The 19,438-nt window shown below is 39.1% G+C and overlaps 1 protein-coding gene across 2 annotated transcripts in view; it reads left to right on the forward strand.

Annotated features, from left to right (window-relative positions):
* Positions 1 to 1,687: 1,687 nt before the first annotated feature.
* NUFIP2 (nuclear FMR1 interacting protein 2) overlaps positions 1,688 to 19,438 on the forward strand; it is a 28,155-nt gene continuing 10,404 nt past the window's right edge. Inside the window, exons 1-4 of one of the 2 annotated variants that reach the window (XR_012492292.2) lie at positions 1,688 to 2,061; positions 6,791 to 8,506; positions 18,393 to 18,475; positions 19,144 to 19,176. Coding sequence is in view for 1 of the 2 variants with exons in the window: in XM_019739506.3 (XP_019595065.3) it covers positions 1,785 to 2,061; positions 6,791 to 8,506; positions 19,144 to 19,176 (2,026 nt within the window). In the remaining variant the exon portion in view is untranslated. The remainder of the gene's footprint in view (positions 2,062 to 6,790; positions 8,507 to 18,392; positions 18,476 to 19,143; positions 19,177 to 19,438) is intronic. The other variant, XM_019739506.3, reaches the window with a different exon arrangement.

Genomic DNA, 19,438 nt, shown 5'->3' on the forward strand with positions numbered 1-19,438 from the left:
GGCTTTTACCTTTTAATTATGCTATTGTGTTGACATGCATTGATTTCGGAGAACAAACCCTTTCTTTTAAGCTTTGTTTCTTTTAACGTTGTCCCACTGGAGAAATTCAAGCCACATTTAAAAAATTATAAAATATAACATAAATTGAGGAAACAATCCATGTGTCCATTCTGAATGAATAGATAAGCAAAATGTGGTATATACATACAATGGAATATTATTCAGCATTAAAGAGGAAGGAAATTTGGATATATACCACATGGATGAACCTTGAAGATATTATGCTAAATGAAATAAGCCAGACACAAAAGGACAAATATTTTATGATTCTACTTCTATAAAGTATCAAAAAGACAGACTATAGAACAGTGGGTACCAGGGGACTAGAGAAAGGCAGGTGAGGGGAGTTATTGTTTAATGGGCACAGAGTTTCAGTTTAGGATGATGAGAAACTTACGGAGATGGACAGTGGTGATCGTTGCACAACAATGTGAATATACTTACTGCTACTGAACTGTATACTTAGAAATGGCTAAAATGGTAAATTCTACGTAATTTTTTGTAAACTAAAGAAAATTGCCCCAATATAACACGAACTGAAAAATGTGTGTTATACATACATACCTAGTCAATTTAAGAAATAATTATAAAGTAAATATGTATATAATCACAACCTAGGTAAAAAAATAAAATATTAGAAGGTACCCCTGTGCCCCTAACCATCACAACCCTTTTTTTCCTTACTGAGTAACCACTATCCTGACTCTAACATTTGCTTTTAAAAACCTGGCTGAGATGTGATAATGCAGGATAAGTTAAATCAACATTACAAAACGCAAGAATATTTCTTCAAATTCCGGTATTTTACATAAATGCAAAAAATAAAATAAAAAACTTAACTTTTAAAGTGCTCTTTTCCTCTTGAAACTCTTCGTATTCTAAAATCTATCTTGGTTCCACAGTTGACCTTACCTGCAGTTAAAAAAAAACAACTAATTCTGTGTAAATTTTAGATTTTCATTCCTCCCGCTCTCCATTGCCTCCAACTACAAAGAAACAATGATTTAAACCCTTTGTGCCCTTTTAGAAAATTACACAGATACCCCATTGTGGAACCCTATAATCCCTCCCTGGAAAGGAAGAGATTAGCATATGAATACAAAGCAAAATGAATCCAGAATACAAAATGATCTGCAGATTTGTGAAGTTCTTGTATTCTTAAAAATGTATTTATTTACTTCCTCTTTTTGTATTGCCCCTTTAGTGGTCTCAGGGTTAAGGAATTGAGCTTCCCCTCCGGTTACCCGGAAAAGGATTAAAAAAAAAAGCCAACAGTGTCTACGAGGTGCAAAACCAACAGATGGCTCCCAAAGCCAGTAGAATCGCCCGTAGAATCTGCCGACATTCGACATGAGCTTGTTTGTTGGCGAGGAGTGTAGAAAGTGCTGTTCGCAGACTGCATGGTGAAGGAGAGAAAGCGACAGAAGAGAGAGCCATACTGCTGACGTTGAAGGCCCAGCCCTGTGAGGTTGCACAGGGTAAGTGGCGTTGGCCAGGAGGCTGTGGGGAAGGGGGAGGAGAGAGGATTTGGGCTAAGGGCGGGGTCTACGGCGCAGCGTGCTTCTCGATTGCTGGAGCACGCCTGCCAATCTTGCAGAATCGCTCGGTTAACCAGTGCGCAGGCGAGACGCGCTCAGATATACTGAGTGAGCTCGAAGAAGCAGTCTCAGATCCTGACGGTGCAGCAGCCCGCAGCCTCAGCCAGGGAGTCCCAGCCGCTTTCAATGGAGGAGAAGCCCGGCCAGCTACAGCCTCAGCACCATCACAACCACCACCATCCACACCATCACCCCCAGCAGCAGCAGCAGCAGTCGCACCACCACCACCATTATTATTTCTACAACCACAGCCACAACCACCATCACCACCATCATCACCAGCAGCCTCACCAGTACCTACAGCATGGAGCCGATGGCAGCCCCAAGGCCCAGTCAAAGCCGCTGAAACATGAGCAGAAACACGCCCTCCAGCAGCACCAGGAAACGCCGAAGAAGAAAACAGGTCTGGGAGGGAGGACGAGTGGGGGAAGGGGAGTAAGGGTGGGGGGTAGGGGCGATGGGGGTGGGGCTGGATCCGGAGAGCGCGGACCGGGTCGGGGTGCTTGAGTGTTATGTGTCAGTGTGTACTGCGAGTCTGGGAAGCCCCCTTTCATTCTCCCAAATCTCGGGCTGGGCCGCGGGGTTTGCAGCGCCCTCCTTCCCCTCAGCATGGGAGAGGCCCAACCAGGCCAGTGTGACCTTCCCGGCCCCCGCCCGGGCTGGAGGAAGACCCGGAGGGTCGGCCTTGGAAGTCTAACGTTATTCTTTTCCCGTTTACCTTCTTGCGGCCCTGGAGGGACCTTAATTTGGGGGCCCTTAGTTGGGGTGAACCTAGCCCCCCAAATCCTTCGGGGTGTAACTCAGGAAGGCCTCGCGAATCCCGACTCTGGTGGTGTCGCGAGACCCTTTTGCAGGCGGCGAGGAGAGGATAGGTGGGCAGAGTTGAGAAGTGTCCTCTCACCGCCACCTCAAGCCCACCTGTGGCCTTGGGGTTCCCGTCTGGGGGGGCGGTTGGGACCCCTAGTCTCTCGGGTCATTTCCATCCCTAGACGCCCCTTTTGGGCACCGGACCCCGTAGCTCCTCCCGAGGCCGGCTCTCCGGGCCCGCTCCCCCCAGAGCCGGCGCGGCTGGAATGTTCTCTCCTCCTCGCGGGGCCGCTTCCTGTCCGCCATGTTGGAAGCCGATTCCTGTCACCGACTCCGGCGCACTGAGCAGCGGAGGGGGAAGGGTGTCGAGGGGCACCCGGCGCGGCGGAGCCGAGTGCTCAGGATCCCCACCGGCAGTCGCCTTGTCCCCCTGCACTGCGGGGGCGCTGCTGGCCCGTGGCCCCCCTCCCCCAGTCGCCGGCTGGGTTGTGTAACCCGGTGGCTGCCGCGCGGCCCCGGGCGGGTCCCTGGGGTGAGGGGCGGGGGCGGTTGAGGTGGGGGAGGGAAGCGGCCACGAGGGGAGCGGCCTGCGCTGGGCCCCGCGCGCCGGCCGTCGCGTTTCCCGCTCCCGGGTGAGGCGGGAGGCGCGGGCGATCGGGGCGCGGGTCTCCAGGCAGAGCGGAGGGAGAAGGAGGCCGCGGATCGCGGGCTGCGTCCTCGGCGCCCCTCGGGGGCAGGAGGGCTGGGGGTGGGGGGAGCACATTTTGGGTAGAGGCGGTGCCTGAAGGCCGGGTGGGGTACCCAGCGGGAACCCGGCTCCCGGGTCACGAGTTTCTCTGCCACAGGAACCTCATCTTCTGCCAGGTTCGCTCACGACTCCGGCTCTCAGGCTTTCACTTGGGCCCTTTCCTTCTAGCAGTTCGTTTTTACAAGAAAAGCTCGTTCTATCTCCCTCCACTCCCCCCACCCCCAACATTTACCTTCAGGGCATGGGTAGTATTGTTGAGGCGAGCGATTCAAAAAATGATTGGATGGAGTACGGGGCGAGTTTTTTTGACCCCTATTTCTTGTCCTTAAGGGTGAACCGAGATGGCTCATCCATGAGGTTGGTTCACTACCATCTTGCCTCGGATGAGGGAGGTTTGTTTCCATTTTGAAAGGAACGGTGTTTTCTTCCCCTTTTCAAACCGATACTGATCCCAAAACTCTTGTTTTTATAACAAATGTTAAATTGAGGGTAAAAGTCGTTTTAGAAAATATTTGAGAAGAAATGAACTTAAAAGTTTATAGCCATGCGAATTTTTAAAAATAGGGGTTCTGTATACATTGAAGAGAAATGAAGGGAATGGTAAGAAAATGAATCTTAAACCTAGCATATCAAATGTGATACAAGCTGTTACTGAGAGCGGGAGAAACACTGCTTTTCTGTTGCAGACTTAATGTGATTTGAAGACTGAAATTGGAATGTCAGGCCTTCCGTTTTTGAAGGTGGTAGGGACTGATGGTGTGCAGTAGAAATGAGTATATAGATGTGTTGAGTGTTTAATCCTTAGGATTTGGAACAGTTTAAAAACTACAACACTAGATCTTTTTAATGTTTCATCTTTTTCAATTTAAAGGTGAGAAAATGTTCCCTTATGGTTGCTTAGAATATAAGGCAGTATTACTGCTCAGATTGGGAAATTGTATTTTGTTGGTCAGGTATTAATACATCCCGGCAGGACTCCTCTCTACATATAGAAGCAGATCCTGAACCATTCAAGGTGGCATCCTTCAAACGACTTAGCAATTTTGAGAAACATAAACAATTTGGGATGAGCAGTTTTTCATGTGCGGCCTAGTCACATTACTGTTGCTTCAGCATGCATAATGCTAATTTACTAAGAAAACCGGTTTTTTGAAATATATCTTCAATATGTTCAGGTGGGCTTTTTTGACCCATTACCCACAAACCTATAAAGAGGAAGATTTTCTTTATCCAGAAGAGGGCGCAAGAGAGGGTCAAATGTGCTCAGTAATTTCAGTTTCTAATCCAAAAGCTAGATTTATCAGGACTCAAGTTTTGTTGGGTCCATTTGAAGTAGGGTTAGATGCTTTAGCATGGCGGCCCTAAATAATAAAAGCACTAGGAGTCCTTTGATTTCTCTCAATAATTCTATAGAGTTCACATTTTTCTTAAAATACCTGAGTTTTAAAAAGAAAATCTCTCTGGCAGACTTTGCATACCAACAAGGTTACCATGGGAAAGAATTTTATACAGAGAAATTTTGTGATTAAAACTTGGGAGTGGATATATAGTGGCTTCTGAGCTGTTTTTAAATTGCTTGGTGATTTCTGATATCAGAGCCAATAAATATTAGTAATCTTAGGAAAAATTATTCTAGCTCACTTAAAAGTCTTGGTTTTGGTCCAGCTTAGCTTAGACATTGGATTTTTTTGGTGTTTAAGACTGCTTACCTTTGAGATCTGGAAAGTTGACGAATGGTCCCAAGGGTACAAACCTTTGTTTAGCCTGTTAGCAGTGTTAAATGGTATATGGAGTTCTTCTCTTGGATCTAGAGTTGTACACGGGTAAATTTATATCTTTTAAAATTTTTGAGAGCCTCTATATTAGAACTTTCTGCTTTTCTAAAGAAAAAAGAAAAACATTGTAGAAAACATCCTAAGCAGTGATCTTTACTGTTTCGTAGTTAGAATTTTCCCACCAAAAGTTTGACTTGATTGGCTGTCGTATAGCCTTTTCAGCAGCCAAAAAATGAAATGTAACTCTATAGAAGTTAAAAACTTTTACAAAATATATTCTCTTATGGCACAAGTTTTGTGACACTGTATTTTAGGACTGATTGCTTATGCCCTAAGTATGTTTCCTTGGATTATTTACTGAAAGGCAATATAGTAGAAGAGAATGCCTTTATTTGCTCATTTTTAATGTTCCCACCTTTTCTCTGATGTAGAATGAGTGACTTAAAATTATAGGAAGTCTTGTTGGGAATCTTGCCAGACTATGTTCTATTCCACACCAAGTTCTTTAAAACAGTGGTTCAAACGTTTTAAACATTCTTTTTTAAACTAAAGTTTATTGGGGTGATTAAAATTCTTAGTATTCCTTATACTCTTAAAATATGCAAAGAGCTTTTAATGTGGGTTATATCTATTGATATTTACCATATTGGAAATTAAAACAGTTTCAAAACAAGAATATACAAGCTCATGTACCTTTCAACCTTCATAGGCTAACAACCCAAGAGAATGAATGAAAGTGACAAAGGCAAATTACTTGGTATTCCTATCGAATGCCCCCCTTGCCCCTGAAAAGCTTCCTTGAGAGAGGGAGAGACCTATTGTGTATTAATGAGTTGACTTCGAGATATTTTGGGAACATTTCATAAAAAAGGAGATAACAAGTATCACTATTTTATTAGTCAGGAAATGGGAAAGGTTGTTGACTCAACTGAAATCACCTATAGTAGTAAATTGTTTATGGCAGTTGAAAGTCTTAAATACTTGAATACTATAACAGTTTTTAATATTAGTTACCTTTCATTGTAGTTTTGTTAGTAAATATTTTCTTACTGCATCATTTAGGTTGGCAGGATGATGTAGTGATAGGAACCCATGTTCCAGGCAGACTGGAGTTCAGATTTCCAGTTCTTCAACTTCGTGACTGGGGCAAGTTACTTAATTTCTCTGAGAGTCTGTTTACCTAAATGTAAAAGGAAGAAAATATATCTTATGAGTTAGAAACATTGTGACATAGGTGTTTTGGTTTTATACCACTAACAATATGATCTAATGTCTGGGAAATGTCAAAATGAATTTAACTAATTTAGAAAAAGTTCACAGGTGTTAGATTTTTGTTTGATTGAATGCAATAGAACTGCGATGGTCATCACAAGCTATTTATGGTTTCATAGAAGTGGAGTCTTTAATTTCCCTGTAATACTTAAATTTTATCAATGTAACTTGATTTTGTCCAGAGGGTAGCTCTGCTCTTTATTGTAAAGGAAATTTTATAACAGCCTTTTGAGAATGATGGGAGGGTTGATTCTGTTAGATGAGAGGCATGCTCCTTAAGAGGTCATGTTCTTTCTGATCTTGGACTTTGATTTGAATCCCTGCTTAGTTCTGTCTCTTGCGTAGTGAACTTCCTAATCTGTAAAATGGGGTTGACAAAAAGTCTTCTGATGAAGTGTGAACTAATAACATCCAAAGCTAAAGCTCATAGCATAGTGTCTAGCGCACAGTAAATATTCCTTAAATGTTAGGTAATACTGTAATTTTCATATTGTAATTTTTTTTAAAAGACTTTTTTTTTTCCTCCCTAGGCTATGGTGAACTAAATGGTAATGCTGGAGAAAGAGAAGTATCTTTAAAGAACCTCAGTTCTGATGAAGCTACCAACCCTATTTCCAGGGTCCTCAATGGCAACCAACAAGTTGTAGACACTAATCTGAAGCAGACTGTAAAGACCAGCACCTTTGGGAAAGCAGGAATTAAAACTAGGAATTTCATTCAGAAAAACAGTATGGACAAAAAGAATGGAAAGTCTTATGAAAAATCTGGAGAGAATCAGTCTGTAGATAAGAGTGATGCTGTAGCAATTCCAAATGGTGTAACAAATAATTCTGGCTATATTACTAATGGTTATATGGGCAAAGGAGCAGATAATGACGGAAGTGGATCTGAGAGCGGATATACCACTCCTAAAAAAAGGAAAGCTAGGCGCAATAGTGCCAAGGGATGTGAAAACCTTAACTTAGTGCAGGACAAAATAATGCAAGAGACCAGTGTCCCAACCTTAAAACAGGGACTTGAAACTTTCAAGCCTGACTACAATGAACAAAAGGGAAATCGAGTGGATGGTTCAAAGCCCATTTGGAAGTATGAAACTGGGCCTGGAGGAACAAGTCGAGGAAAACCTGCTGTGGGTGATACGCTGCGGAAAAGCTCTGATATTAAACCTGGTGTGAGCAGCAAAAAATTTGATGATCGGCCCAAAGGAAAGCATGCTTCTGCTGTTGCCTCCAAAGAGGACTCGTGGACCCTATTTAAACCACCCCCAGTTTTTCCAGTGGACAATAGCAGTGCTAAAATAGTTCCTAAAATAAGTTATGCAAGCAAAGTTAAGGAAAACCTCAACAAAAGTGTACAGAACTCTTCTGTGTCACCGTCTTCATCTTCGTCGTCATCATCATCTACTGGGGAAACTCAGACCCAGTCTTCAAGTCGGTTATCACAGGTCCCTATGTCAGCGCTGAAATCTGTTACTTCAGCCAACTTTTCTAATGGGCCTGTTTTAGCAGGGACTGATGCAAGTGTATATTCTCCAGGGGGTCAGCCACTGCTAACCACTGCTGCTAATACGCTAACTCCCATCTCTTCTGGGACTGATTCAGTTCTCCAGGACATGAGTCTGACTTCAGCAGCTGTTGAACAAATTAAGTCTAGCCTTTTTATCTACCCATCAAATATGCAAACTGTGCTGTTGAGCACAGCACAAGTGGATCTACCCTCTCAGACAGATCAGCAAAACCTGGGGGATATCTTCCAGAATCAGTGGGGTTTATCATTTATAAATGAGCCCAGTGCTGGCCCTGAGACTGTTATTGGGAAGTCATCAGATCATAAAGTCATGGAGGTGACATTTCAAGGGGAATATCCTGCCACTTTGGTTTCACAGGGTGCTGAAATAATCCCCTCAGGAACTGAGCATCCTGTGTTTCCCAAGGCTTATGAGCTGGAAAAACGGACTAGTCCTCAAGTTCTGGGTAGCGTTCTAAAATCTGGGACGACTAATGAGAGTGGAGCCTTATCTTTGGAACCTGGTCATATAGGTGACCTGCAAAAAGCAGACACCAGTAGTCAAGGTGCTTTAGTGTTTCTCTCAAAGGACTACGAGATAGAAAATCAAAATCCTCTGGCATCTCCTACGAACACTTTGTTAGGCTCCGCCAAAGAACAGAGATACCAGAGAGGCCTAGAAAGGAATGATAGCTGGGGTTCTTTTGACCTGAGGGCTGCTATTGTATATCACACTAAAGGTAACTCATTTGTTTCCTTTGCAAACATTCTTATTTCTATACATTTATTAGCTGTTGTATTAATGGTGAATTTTGGAAATTACTGCGAGATTCTTTAAGAGTTTCAGAGCTTAGTTGTGAATAAGCAGCTGATAAACTAATCAGGGTCTTTGCAAATAGTATGGTTCAAGTTTAGAAAGAATGTTCACTTTTTCCAATTAAACATTTCTTTTTATATAGACAAGTATAATTGACCCCCTGCCTGGTTCCAACAATAAAGGGGGTGGGGGTGAAGGGGTGCCTAAAGGGATGATGTTATATTTTCTCTTGAACACTCTTAAAAGTTCTTTTTAAAATTTTTCTTTGAACAGATGTTCCCGCTCTTTCACTTTTTATATCATGCTTCTTTTTTAGTGAGCTCACTTAATAGTTCTAATTTGCTTAAAATGCTTAGGAGCAGTGTTTTTGAGGAGTCCAAAAAGATGGAGTGTTGAACTATTTATTTTTCTTTTATAAGAAAGAATAATGGGTGCCGAATAGTAACTAGAAAATAGTTCAAACAAACTGCAATGGCAAGCTCAATTAGCATTGTAGGGACCAAGCTCTTGTGAGGCTGTACTTCTCATAGCCCCAAAGCCCATGTTAAAAAGAAACCAGATATGTTTTGAGGTCCATGCTAATAACTTTCTTAAAATACGGTTTGTTTCCTAAAGAAAAATTTCCTGTATGGCATAAACTGATTTAAATCCATAAAGCTAATAATGAGGTTTAATGAGTGATGTGTACAACCTCCATGCTTTTGAGAACAGTGGTTTTCAGCCTTCACCTTCATCCCCCCAGCTCCCTCCTGCATACCCCCGTGCACACACCTAGTACGTACTGCACATTCCCTTTTTAAAATGTTTTCAATTTTTAGAAAATTATTTTCCAATTACTATTAACTATTAACATACAGTATTATATTAGTTTCATGCACATTCCCATTTTAACAGTCGCTGATTTAGGCAGTCATTTGTAGCTGCAGGGTAGGGGCAACATACAATCAATCATACAGTGGGTTTGAGGTAATTACTGTCTTCTTGAAGAATCACTGCCTCAGATATCAGTAACAAAGTTATTTATGTGACTTTTAAGCAAATTACCTAATCTGCATACCTTATCTGCAAACTGTAAGACATTTAGTGAAATAAATAGATGTCCTTTTTCTAGTTTTCTTCCTTTAAAACGTGAGAGTAAGTAGAATTGCCTTTTGGGAGTTTAGGAGTAGAAATCTTGGCAGATAAAATTAACCTGTCTTCACTATTCTCCAGCACTGTTCTTCGGAAGTAAATATGAGTTAACCAGGAGCTAGCTGGATGTTTTTAGGAAAGTTAGGGCAAAAAAGAAAAAAATGCTTAGTTGAAGACACATGGTTAATTATGAGTTAAATTCTGCCGGGGGAGTTGGGTGTTTTTTGTGTTATTTTCTATGCCATCTGCCCTTTAGAGACCATTAATTGTAAAATCTTTACCAAAGTATTTTGTACTGGTGGTAATTGTGTGAGGTTGAGAAGATATTTGGTTATTAGGTTCTTCCACATCTTGCAAAAGATTCTGGGACAGGTTGTTCCATTAGATGGTTGGTTGGTGGTTTTGTGTGTAATTTTTATTATGGAGAACTGCAGGCCTTTTAAAATGGGAGTATTAACTTCTAAGTGTTCCATATGCATTTTCCCTATGGATAAGCTAAATATGACATCAGTGGTATTTATTCAGATAAACTAAATGACACCAGTGGTATTTATTTAGATAAAATAAACTACATGGATGCAGTTTTATTTAGTTTTGCTGGTGTTACTGAAAAATTTGCTTTACTAAAGTGTGTCAGTTTAAGTTTTGTAGTTGGACATTATTGAGATAAAATTGGTATAGATTGTTCACACACCCTCCGCACCCCCCAGAATAACATAATTAAATCAGTTCAGTTAGGTCCCAGAGTGGCAGGTTCTTTGAATTCCTGCCAAGTATAGATTGGTTCATTAGGTCACTAATTTCTCTTTGAATTTGTTTTGAATCACAACCTTTTTGAAGATCTGCAGATCTTTTTCATAAGTGAAGGCATGCGTTTGTTTGTTGTTATTTTGTTTTTTAAGTTTTCTGAAACTCTGAAAGAAGTAATAATCACTTGGGCATATTTGGAATGTCCTTTAAAAGAGCATCTGTATTATTTTCTTGGACCTTTAATGCAGTCTTTAAGTGTTCAAAAGTAATCTCTTACTAAGTGATTTGAAGTTAGGCTTAGAAATTCTATGCATACCTCCTAACTTCACAAATAAGCCCTTCAACAACTTTTTTGGAAATAGGTAAGAGGGTGCTTTATGTTCAGTAGGAATGGTGCATCTTTTATATTAAACTATTGCAGCCTTGGAAGTACTGCAGATTTTTAATAATTGAGGATATGAAATGAAGGTACATCGAGGTGTAGAAAGGGTTCAATGGGAATTCTGCTTCTTGGAATTTTTCTTTTAGTTTTTGATATATATTATGCTACTAACTTAAGAAATAAGACTGCTAATCTTTGTGTTATCTAGGGGCATGTGGTAACATTAAATAGCAATACCACTATGTGAGGTGGGAGGTAGGTCTTATTTATCTAAAGTGACACTTAAGAGGCAAAACTTTAATAAAAGTGATAATCTTTTTTAAATTGATTATGAAGTAATTTAAGTATACATAACATCCATTTTATATAATAATACAATGAACCACAATGTATCCAGCATCTAGCTTGGACATTTAAAAAGCATTGTCATTCTTGTTTCACCTATCCACCTTCACACTTTTTTTTTTTCCAAGTCAAGTTGTTGTCCTTTCAGTCTTAGTTGTGGAGGGCGTAGCTCAGCTCCAGGTCCAGTTGCCGTTGCTAGTTGCAGGGAGCACAGCCCACCATCCCTTGCGGGAGTCAAACCGGCAACCTTGTGGTTGAGAGGATGCGCTCCAACCAACCGAGCCGTACAGGAGCTCAGTGGCAGCTCAGCTCAAGGTGCCGTGTTCAATCTTAGTTGCAGGGCCGTCCCTTGCGGGAGTCGAGGAGTCCAACCGTCAACCTTGTGGTTGAGAGCCCACTGGCCCATGTGTGAATCGAACCGGCAGCCTTCAGAGTTAGGAGCATGGAGCTCTAGCCGCCTGAGCCACCGGCCCAGCCCCCCACCTTCACACTGTTTTTTGGTAGGAGTGTTTAAAAGCAAATTCAGGTATAACATTTTACTAGGTGATACTTTGAGTATGTTAGAGCGATAACTTTTAATGCACATACCCAGGACATAAAAACTGTTGCCTCCTTTAAAGTAGTTACTCAGAATTCTTAGTTTAGTGGAACTCTTTGATTTGTTACAGGCTTATAGCATTAGATTCTAACTTTCTGAGGTGAATCTTTGGTTTTGAAATGTTTTAAGTCATTTGAAGCCAAGTCTGTTGAAATAAGGTAAATTGGTGTGAGTTGTGTTTGGGCAGTGTTAATTTAAACCAGGTTGATTTATCTTGCCTGGCTAACATTGCACTGAAGGATATCAAGCATTCAAAATGCTGACATTTTGGAATGTTCATTAAAGGTAATTTGATATGGTAAATTTTACCCAGCAAATAGTGATTCAAGGGGGATGAATAGAATAAGATTTAATCCTTGATGGTTGGGGTGAGTGAACATGAAAGCTGTCTAGCATAAAATATCCCTGAGGCAACTCTAGGCTATTGCATGAAATTTTAAACATTTGTTTCTCTATTGCCTCCTCAGTTGGCAGGTTATTGGCATAAGTGATTTGATTCACTAGATCAGGGTTGGGCCCTGGAATTAAAAAATAATAATAATAACTCACTAAATGGTTCTAATTGTCATCTAGGACTGGGAACTCTGGGTCTAGAGAATTTTCCTCAGCTTAATCTTCTTTTCCCTTTTCTCTGCCACAATTTTCTTGTACTACTAAGGAGTTGTGCTATAATTTGTGTGTGTGTTTTCCTTTCCCTTATGATATACCTACCATAGGCAAAGTACTTTGTTTAGTTAGGGAAGACTTACTTTGACAGGGTGAGCCTTTTCCTTTAAAGAACTGTATCAAGTAGCAGAGAAAACAATATACAAGTTTATAAGGTAAAATTTTAAATGTCGTAAGGAAGGATACAAACAATGGAGATTTCAGTGGAGAAAGAATTTAATGGAGTAAAAATAGAGAGTAAGTGCACAGTATGTTTTCATGGGAAAAGGCAGCCTTGAAACTGGGTGTTGATGAATAGAGGACATTTTTGACTTACAGAAATGCAGAGAAGAGGAAGATAAAGAATAGAAAAGTTGGAGAATCATGAGTAAATGTGAATATTGGAAGAGATCCTCTTTGGATGTGCTGAGGGGGGTGTAAAAGAGAAGGAAGATAAGTTGCTGCCAGATCTTGGAGGTTTTTAATTTCAGTCTGGAGGCAGGGGGAGTCATTGAATATCAGGGAGCTAGGCTGGTGGAATGGAAGTAATTTAAACTAACAGAAGATAGGGGTTTTAATGCTCCTCTTCCCAATTCTCGTGTATTTGGGCAAATCATTTATCATTTTTAAGCCTGGCTTTCCTGATTTTATAAAATAAGTATATCAGCCTTTGTTTTGTCCTATCAGATTGTAGTCGAGTGCTTTAAAAATGAGTTGGTATTAGCAATTGGCTTGTAGATCTATGTTACCAATTTGTAGGTAGATTGGAAGCCATTTTTCTGATGACTAGAAATGGAAGATCATTTAGACTCTTGGAATAGTTCAGGCAGAGAAATAACCAAGATTTTCCCCTTTGTATTTGTAGTCACATGAATGTATTTATTTTTTTAGGTTGGGTAAGGGCACAAGAGAACTGGTAAATATTTCAGGATATGAAGAGACAAGTGTTCACAGAAGAATCTGAATATTAAATTTTCTCCTTTTAACAATGCTTAATAAGTATTTTCACCTTCATTTTATTACAATTGTGCCATGATTTCTTCACAGCTGTCTTTCTAATAATCTTACTAATAGGTGCCTGCAGATTTGACTTTGGTTTCAGCCCTAGTTCAATTTACTAGATTTGGGAAAGGTCCTTTTTTTTTTCCTCTATGAGATTACAGGAATGTGTGTAACAAGTATTCTTATGACAGAAGATCCTTTTCCCCCCCAGTGACTTGCCATTTTAACATCCATACTGGGTGCTTGATTTCTCATTAAGGCTGCTTTAGGAGTGCAATATAATAATGAATTTACTTCGGTATTAGTCTAAAAAGGTAGCTTATAAGGAATTTATAGAAGCTAAAATTTAATCCTCAGATTTCATTAGCGTAAGTCCTGAGGGTGAGAGAAGTAACCACCCATACTATAAAACAGAAATTGTCTATTTATTAAAAGTAAACGGGATTAGAACAGTAGAATTATAGCAGTAGAAATGAGCAAAAAAACACAAACCCTTGGGCTCTGAGTTCCTATTGTGTGTATTAAGAGGTGGTCCAGACATTTCTATTTAGTCTGCTTTTGTGTAGCTCCAAATTGGGAATATAGGATTGAAATTGATACACTGAAGAGTTTGTTAAGCATTTACTGAAAAGGCGGTCATTTCTAACTACCTTAATGAAATTTGCTAAAAACATGTTGCATTTCTCTATGGGTATAGTCAAAATGGAAGAGAAAAGAGTGGGGAGAAATTTCTGACAGACAACTTTGCAGGTACAATGAACTGGTTGAAAAAGAGGAAATCAGAATAGCAAGACACGGGGAAGCCAGTGATCATCAAAAGCTGGGCAAATCTAGATTAGGAGGAGGAAAAAACAACTTAAATTTGTGTCACCACCCCTGCTGAGTTTTACAAAATTTGATGTACAATGGCTTAATAAAGGGTTGGAAGACATGATTAGTGGAAAATTGATCTGGGGATTCTCGATTGTGGGAGTCGGCTTGTTTGGCCTTGCATTTGTTGTGTTTTCTTTTTGTGGGGAGTGGGGAGATTGGAGGGGAGGGAGCCATTATGTGTTTTTTAAATGTTGAATGATTTTTTTTTTAATGTTCTATTCAATTGTAAAGGAAAAAAAAAAAAACCCTCTACTTGGCTTTAATATTTATTTATTTCACCAAGCACTGTGCGAAGCATTGGTGATGAGTAGATGAAAAGAGGGTTCATGTCATTAAACAACTGTAATAGGGAAATGTAGATGGAAAGAAATATAGTAGTGGCTTATTTATTGTATAAGGAGAGTCAGAATATTTTAGGTAGAGGAAATGGAATGTTTGAAGATTGCCAATTCAGTTTGTTTCAAGGAAGGTAAAAGGTACAAGGTTAAAAATCTTTAACTTAGTCATCTAGTTTATTGATATACCAACCACTGTGTCAAATGTTAGAAATAAATTTTACGTAATAGGAACACAAATCCAGTCTCCCTGTAGGCAGTGAGAATCTACTGAAATGTTTTGAACATTGTGGTCATTTTCAAATTTATATTTTAAAGGAAAAGAATGATAGCCATGGTGTACAAGACAGGAAGGAAGTGAGGCTCGATTGATGGCAGAAGAGGCCAGTTAAAAGACAGCTACAGAAATGTTCATAAGATACCACTCCGTAGACCAGGGCAATGGTACTGGGCTAGAGAAAAAGGGATAAGTGACTTAAAAGTTACAAGTGTCTTAACTTTGGGTAACACTCCCTGTCTAAATTCTCTATTTTGCATTTCGTTAATTCTACCCATTCTCCTACTTTCTACATTTTCAGTATAATAACCTTTCTGGTATCGTTCTCTTTTCCTCAAATGTTCATGTTCCTTCAGTCCCCTTTTGATGATATTCTAACTTCTCTGGGTAATCTCATCTAATTCTATCACTATTAAATTTACCACTTCTTCATCTGCTGTTACTGAGTTCAGACCACATATTTTCAGTATCACCACTCCAGTTACACATATATAAAACGGAATTCATTGTTTTCCAAAACCTGCTCTTCCCTGCCTTCCTTTCTCGGTGGGAATTAATATATAACCCTTATCATTAGGTTATATATGTCCTGTCTCCAACATCTCCATTTTTTTATTTTCCATCTAATACAACTGCCCTAACTACTTTTGCAGTAACGTTTACTGGGCTCTTTGTATTGTCATTGCATCCATTTTCAGTTGCTTCAAGGACTCGTTACTAATAATTAGTACAATAACCTTAGATTTCTTCAGTGGTTTCCCTTTGCCTATATGATTAAATAATAAACTTCTTCATAGATGCCTTTGTGCTCTGTTCTCGCTTTAGAAAAGCTGCCTTACTCTACTAAGCTCACAGAGGCAGAGTCTTTCTCTTTTTGCTTTGTCCCTAGCCCCTAAATAATACTTTTTAATCCACTGGGAATTAAGAATTTGCAGGTAATTGGACATTTACTACAAGAAGCCATTATGATAGGGAGCTATGTAAAAAGTAATCTTTTAAAAACAATATTCAACTTCATTTGATTAGAGGCATAACTAAATATTTGAAAATTTTGATACAGTAAAATTTTAAATTTGGATGGTCTAAATTACAGAATTTTAACCAAATTGTCTACTTTAGTATAGCTTAAGAACAGAAACCTTTATTTATGTTAGCAGGTTTAGCCCTGTGGCCATTTCTCAATAATTATTTGCATAATTGGATGCTATGATCTGTCTTTAAAAAGAACTGGGAGGTTAAAGACTGTGTGTGTGTAGAAGAGGGAGGTAGTAAAAGGGAGTAAAAGGAAAAATTACTGTGTTACGATTTTGTATAGTTAAATATTCCTTCTGTAGCCTTTATATTCTTCATCTGTTCAGCTTCTCTTGTGATAGTTAAAATTATACAAAGTAACTCATTTCATGTTTAGTATCTGAATTGAAACTTTGTAGCCTAAAAGAGGGGAAAATGTAATTCTCTCCTTTCCTGAGTGTTCTCTAGCCTAGGTTGTGTTAGTCTCCGTAGGGTTGTTTAAACATGGCATATAATCATGCAAACAATAGTTGATTAATTTTCCTTCTGATTTTAACTTTGTTTCATGGAAACTTGAATTCTAATCAAGGAAATTAAGTAGCTACTAGTTATAAAAGTAATTACTATTAAGTAACAGGAAGGAAAATTGCATTCCCGTTGTACTACACAGATAATGCTGATTTGTTTCTTTTGTAGAAGTTAGGCTGGCCAATGGCTAATTTTTTAGCTTGGTCATACTTCCCTTTTCCCTCAAAAGTCATGATCAGATTTACTACTTCAGAGCCCATATTTGAGGATAATAAAACTTTCTTACCAGAAATCATTTAAAATCTATAATAGTAGAGTAAAACCTAAAGGTGAAATGTTCTAGTTTGAGCTAAAGAAATGTCTACAATCCATTAAAGAAAATGGGTGTTTGCAAATTCAGTTGACCCTTGAATAACATGAATTTGAACTACACGGGTCCATTTATGTGGATTTTTTTTTCAATAAATACCGTACTGTGTTTCATCCACAGTTGGGGGTCTGTGGATGTGGAGGGCTGACTGTGTACATTGATACGAGCCAATTTATATAGGGGACTTGAGCATCCATGGATTTTGGTATCTGCGGGGTGTCCTAGAACCGATCCCCTGCAGATACCGAGGAACAACTTTAGTTTTGGAGGAGTCAAAAGTTATACTCAGATTTTTGACTTCACAGGGGACTGGCGCCCCTAACCCCCACGTTGTTCCAAGGGTCAACTGTAGATACTTTTGTCTTTATCCTAAAGTAATTTGGTTGCTTTTGTGACTCTTGAGTATAGTTCCCCCCACCTCCACCCCAGCAAAAAGGGCAGGGATTAGTTGGGGTTTGCTGTGAGGAAGAGGAAAGGAAATGTTACAGCATAGGCAGGCTAAAATAAAAAGTTTGATTGTTACTTTTTTCTCAGCATACAACTAAGTATAGATTTATCTTTGCATTAAGTAAACTTACAATGATGAGCATCAAGCAATCTGTGTGTACAGAACTCGGGTATTTGTTGCAAAATGTGAGATTTCTGTACTTTCAGTAAAAAAAAAAATTTTGGTTGTGTTGGATTAATTTTTTACAGTCACGTCAACCAAGGAAATGCTTATCTTTGAATTTCTTAAAATAAGCCATTCTGAGATATAGAAATTTATAGGATAACAGCTCTAATGATCAACTATTTCTGTCTGAAACTAATGGAATTAGAAATTATTTTGGAGTGATTAAATATGAGTGCCTTCATTAGAATTCCCTTTCTGGTGTGTCTTTTTTTCCAGATTAAATTGGTTACAATTCTCTCCTTCTCAGACCCCGTAGGAGAGGGGAATTTTCCTGCCAATCTGTGATGGGCATCTGCCCAGCAGTTTAAAGGCCATAGCATCCAACTAAGTTCTTGGGTGGACCAAGTGGCAACCAGTGTATTATTTCCCAGTCTTGGTTTAATCAGAATTGCTGTGATACTTTTAATGGGATTTTATCTGGATAATTACTTTGATCATTTTGAATAATTAACCTATTGCTTCAAATATCCAATTCTTACAAATTTTTTAAAAATCTTAGCAGTTTTTTTAGAAAGTGACTTTGATGGGGGTGGGGGAAATTGGGCAGGGAGAGTGATTTTAATCTTACATCTATACACCTATTTTCTTTAGCCTCGGGGAGGGATTATGTTATACCTTAAAACTACAACCCATGTCCAGATATATCCTATCTTAATGAGCTCCAGCTTTCTTTTAATATATTGGTTGCTGATAAATATAGAAAACAATTACACAGCATCCAGTTATGTAGAATAGTCAGCTTTTTGTCTTTTCAAAATGGTAGTTGTATGGCCACGGGAAGAGCACTTATTTAATTTCAGTGTTACTTATAGCTCATTCCTATTACTAAGTAGTTTTTGTTTATATTAATATCCTCATAGAATATTTCCTTTCATGGTCCAATTCTTAGGTTCTTGCGGTATAATAGTCATCTACTGTCTTATTCATCAAGACTTCAAATATCCCCTCTGAAGCTTTCTAGTGTGCTTCCAGGTAGTTTTTCTTGCTTCCTTTCTGTCTGTCACTATCGTTTGGTCATGTCCATATTTCCCTTATTGTAAGACACCAAAGTAAGCACATTGTGGATAATCACATTTGGATGTAATTGGAGCAAATGAGGAATTGTGTGTTATTGATGGATATGGATAAGCATAAGAGTAGGTGTGGTTTGAAGAACAGAACCATTTGCCTGTTGCAAAGAGTTAAGTAAAATTTTAATAATGCATTTTAAACATCAAGCTTAATCATATTTGATGAATGCCTCATTCAGCAGACTTAGGCACCTTGTTGAGGGGTGGTGGGTTGCCCCAAATATACTTGATTTTTTAAAATAACAATGAGCTATTGTTAGAGATGATATGGAGAAATATTTTGTGAATAGCATACTTTTGAATACCTGTGCTGTTTGTGTAGACAAAATTGTTCTCTTGGCAATTATATTTCAGATAATTGACTTTCTGTCATCATCAACACTTAAGGTAATCTGAATTATAGGAAAATAAGAATTGTTTTGTCTGAGCTTCATAGAATTGTGCTCTTTTCAACCCTGCCTTCAGCCCAGCAATAACCAGTACAAGGTTTTTTTAGACTTAAAATGAAAAGTTTTAAAATTTGCTCTACAAAACTTAGTGTGTAAAGTCATGCTTTTTTTTTCTTTGCAGAAATGGAATCTGTTTGGAATTTGCAGAAGCAAGGTAAGAATGGTTACCTGAAATGTTAGTACTAATTACTATGCATTATTTTGGGGTGGCCAAAATATGAGTAGTGGCCTACCAAATAAATAGATTTTGTATTTTGTGTTATTTAATAACTGCAATCAAAAGGCACTAGCTACTGTACCAGGACTGCTTAAGGATGGGGTAACACTGTAAGTGAAAACAATATGAAAATATTCTTCATCTGCTAGATGAAGAACATAAAATTTTTCTTTTGCCCCTGATGATGAAAGTAAAGCAG

This window comes from Rhinolophus sinicus, chromosome 12, assembly GCF_057876585.1.
Source record: "Rhinolophus sinicus isolate RSI-liver-muscle chromosome 12, RSI-T2T, whole genome shotgun sequence".
NCBI classification, from domain to species: domain Eukaryota; kingdom Metazoa; phylum Chordata; class Mammalia; order Chiroptera; family Rhinolophidae; genus Rhinolophus; species Rhinolophus sinicus.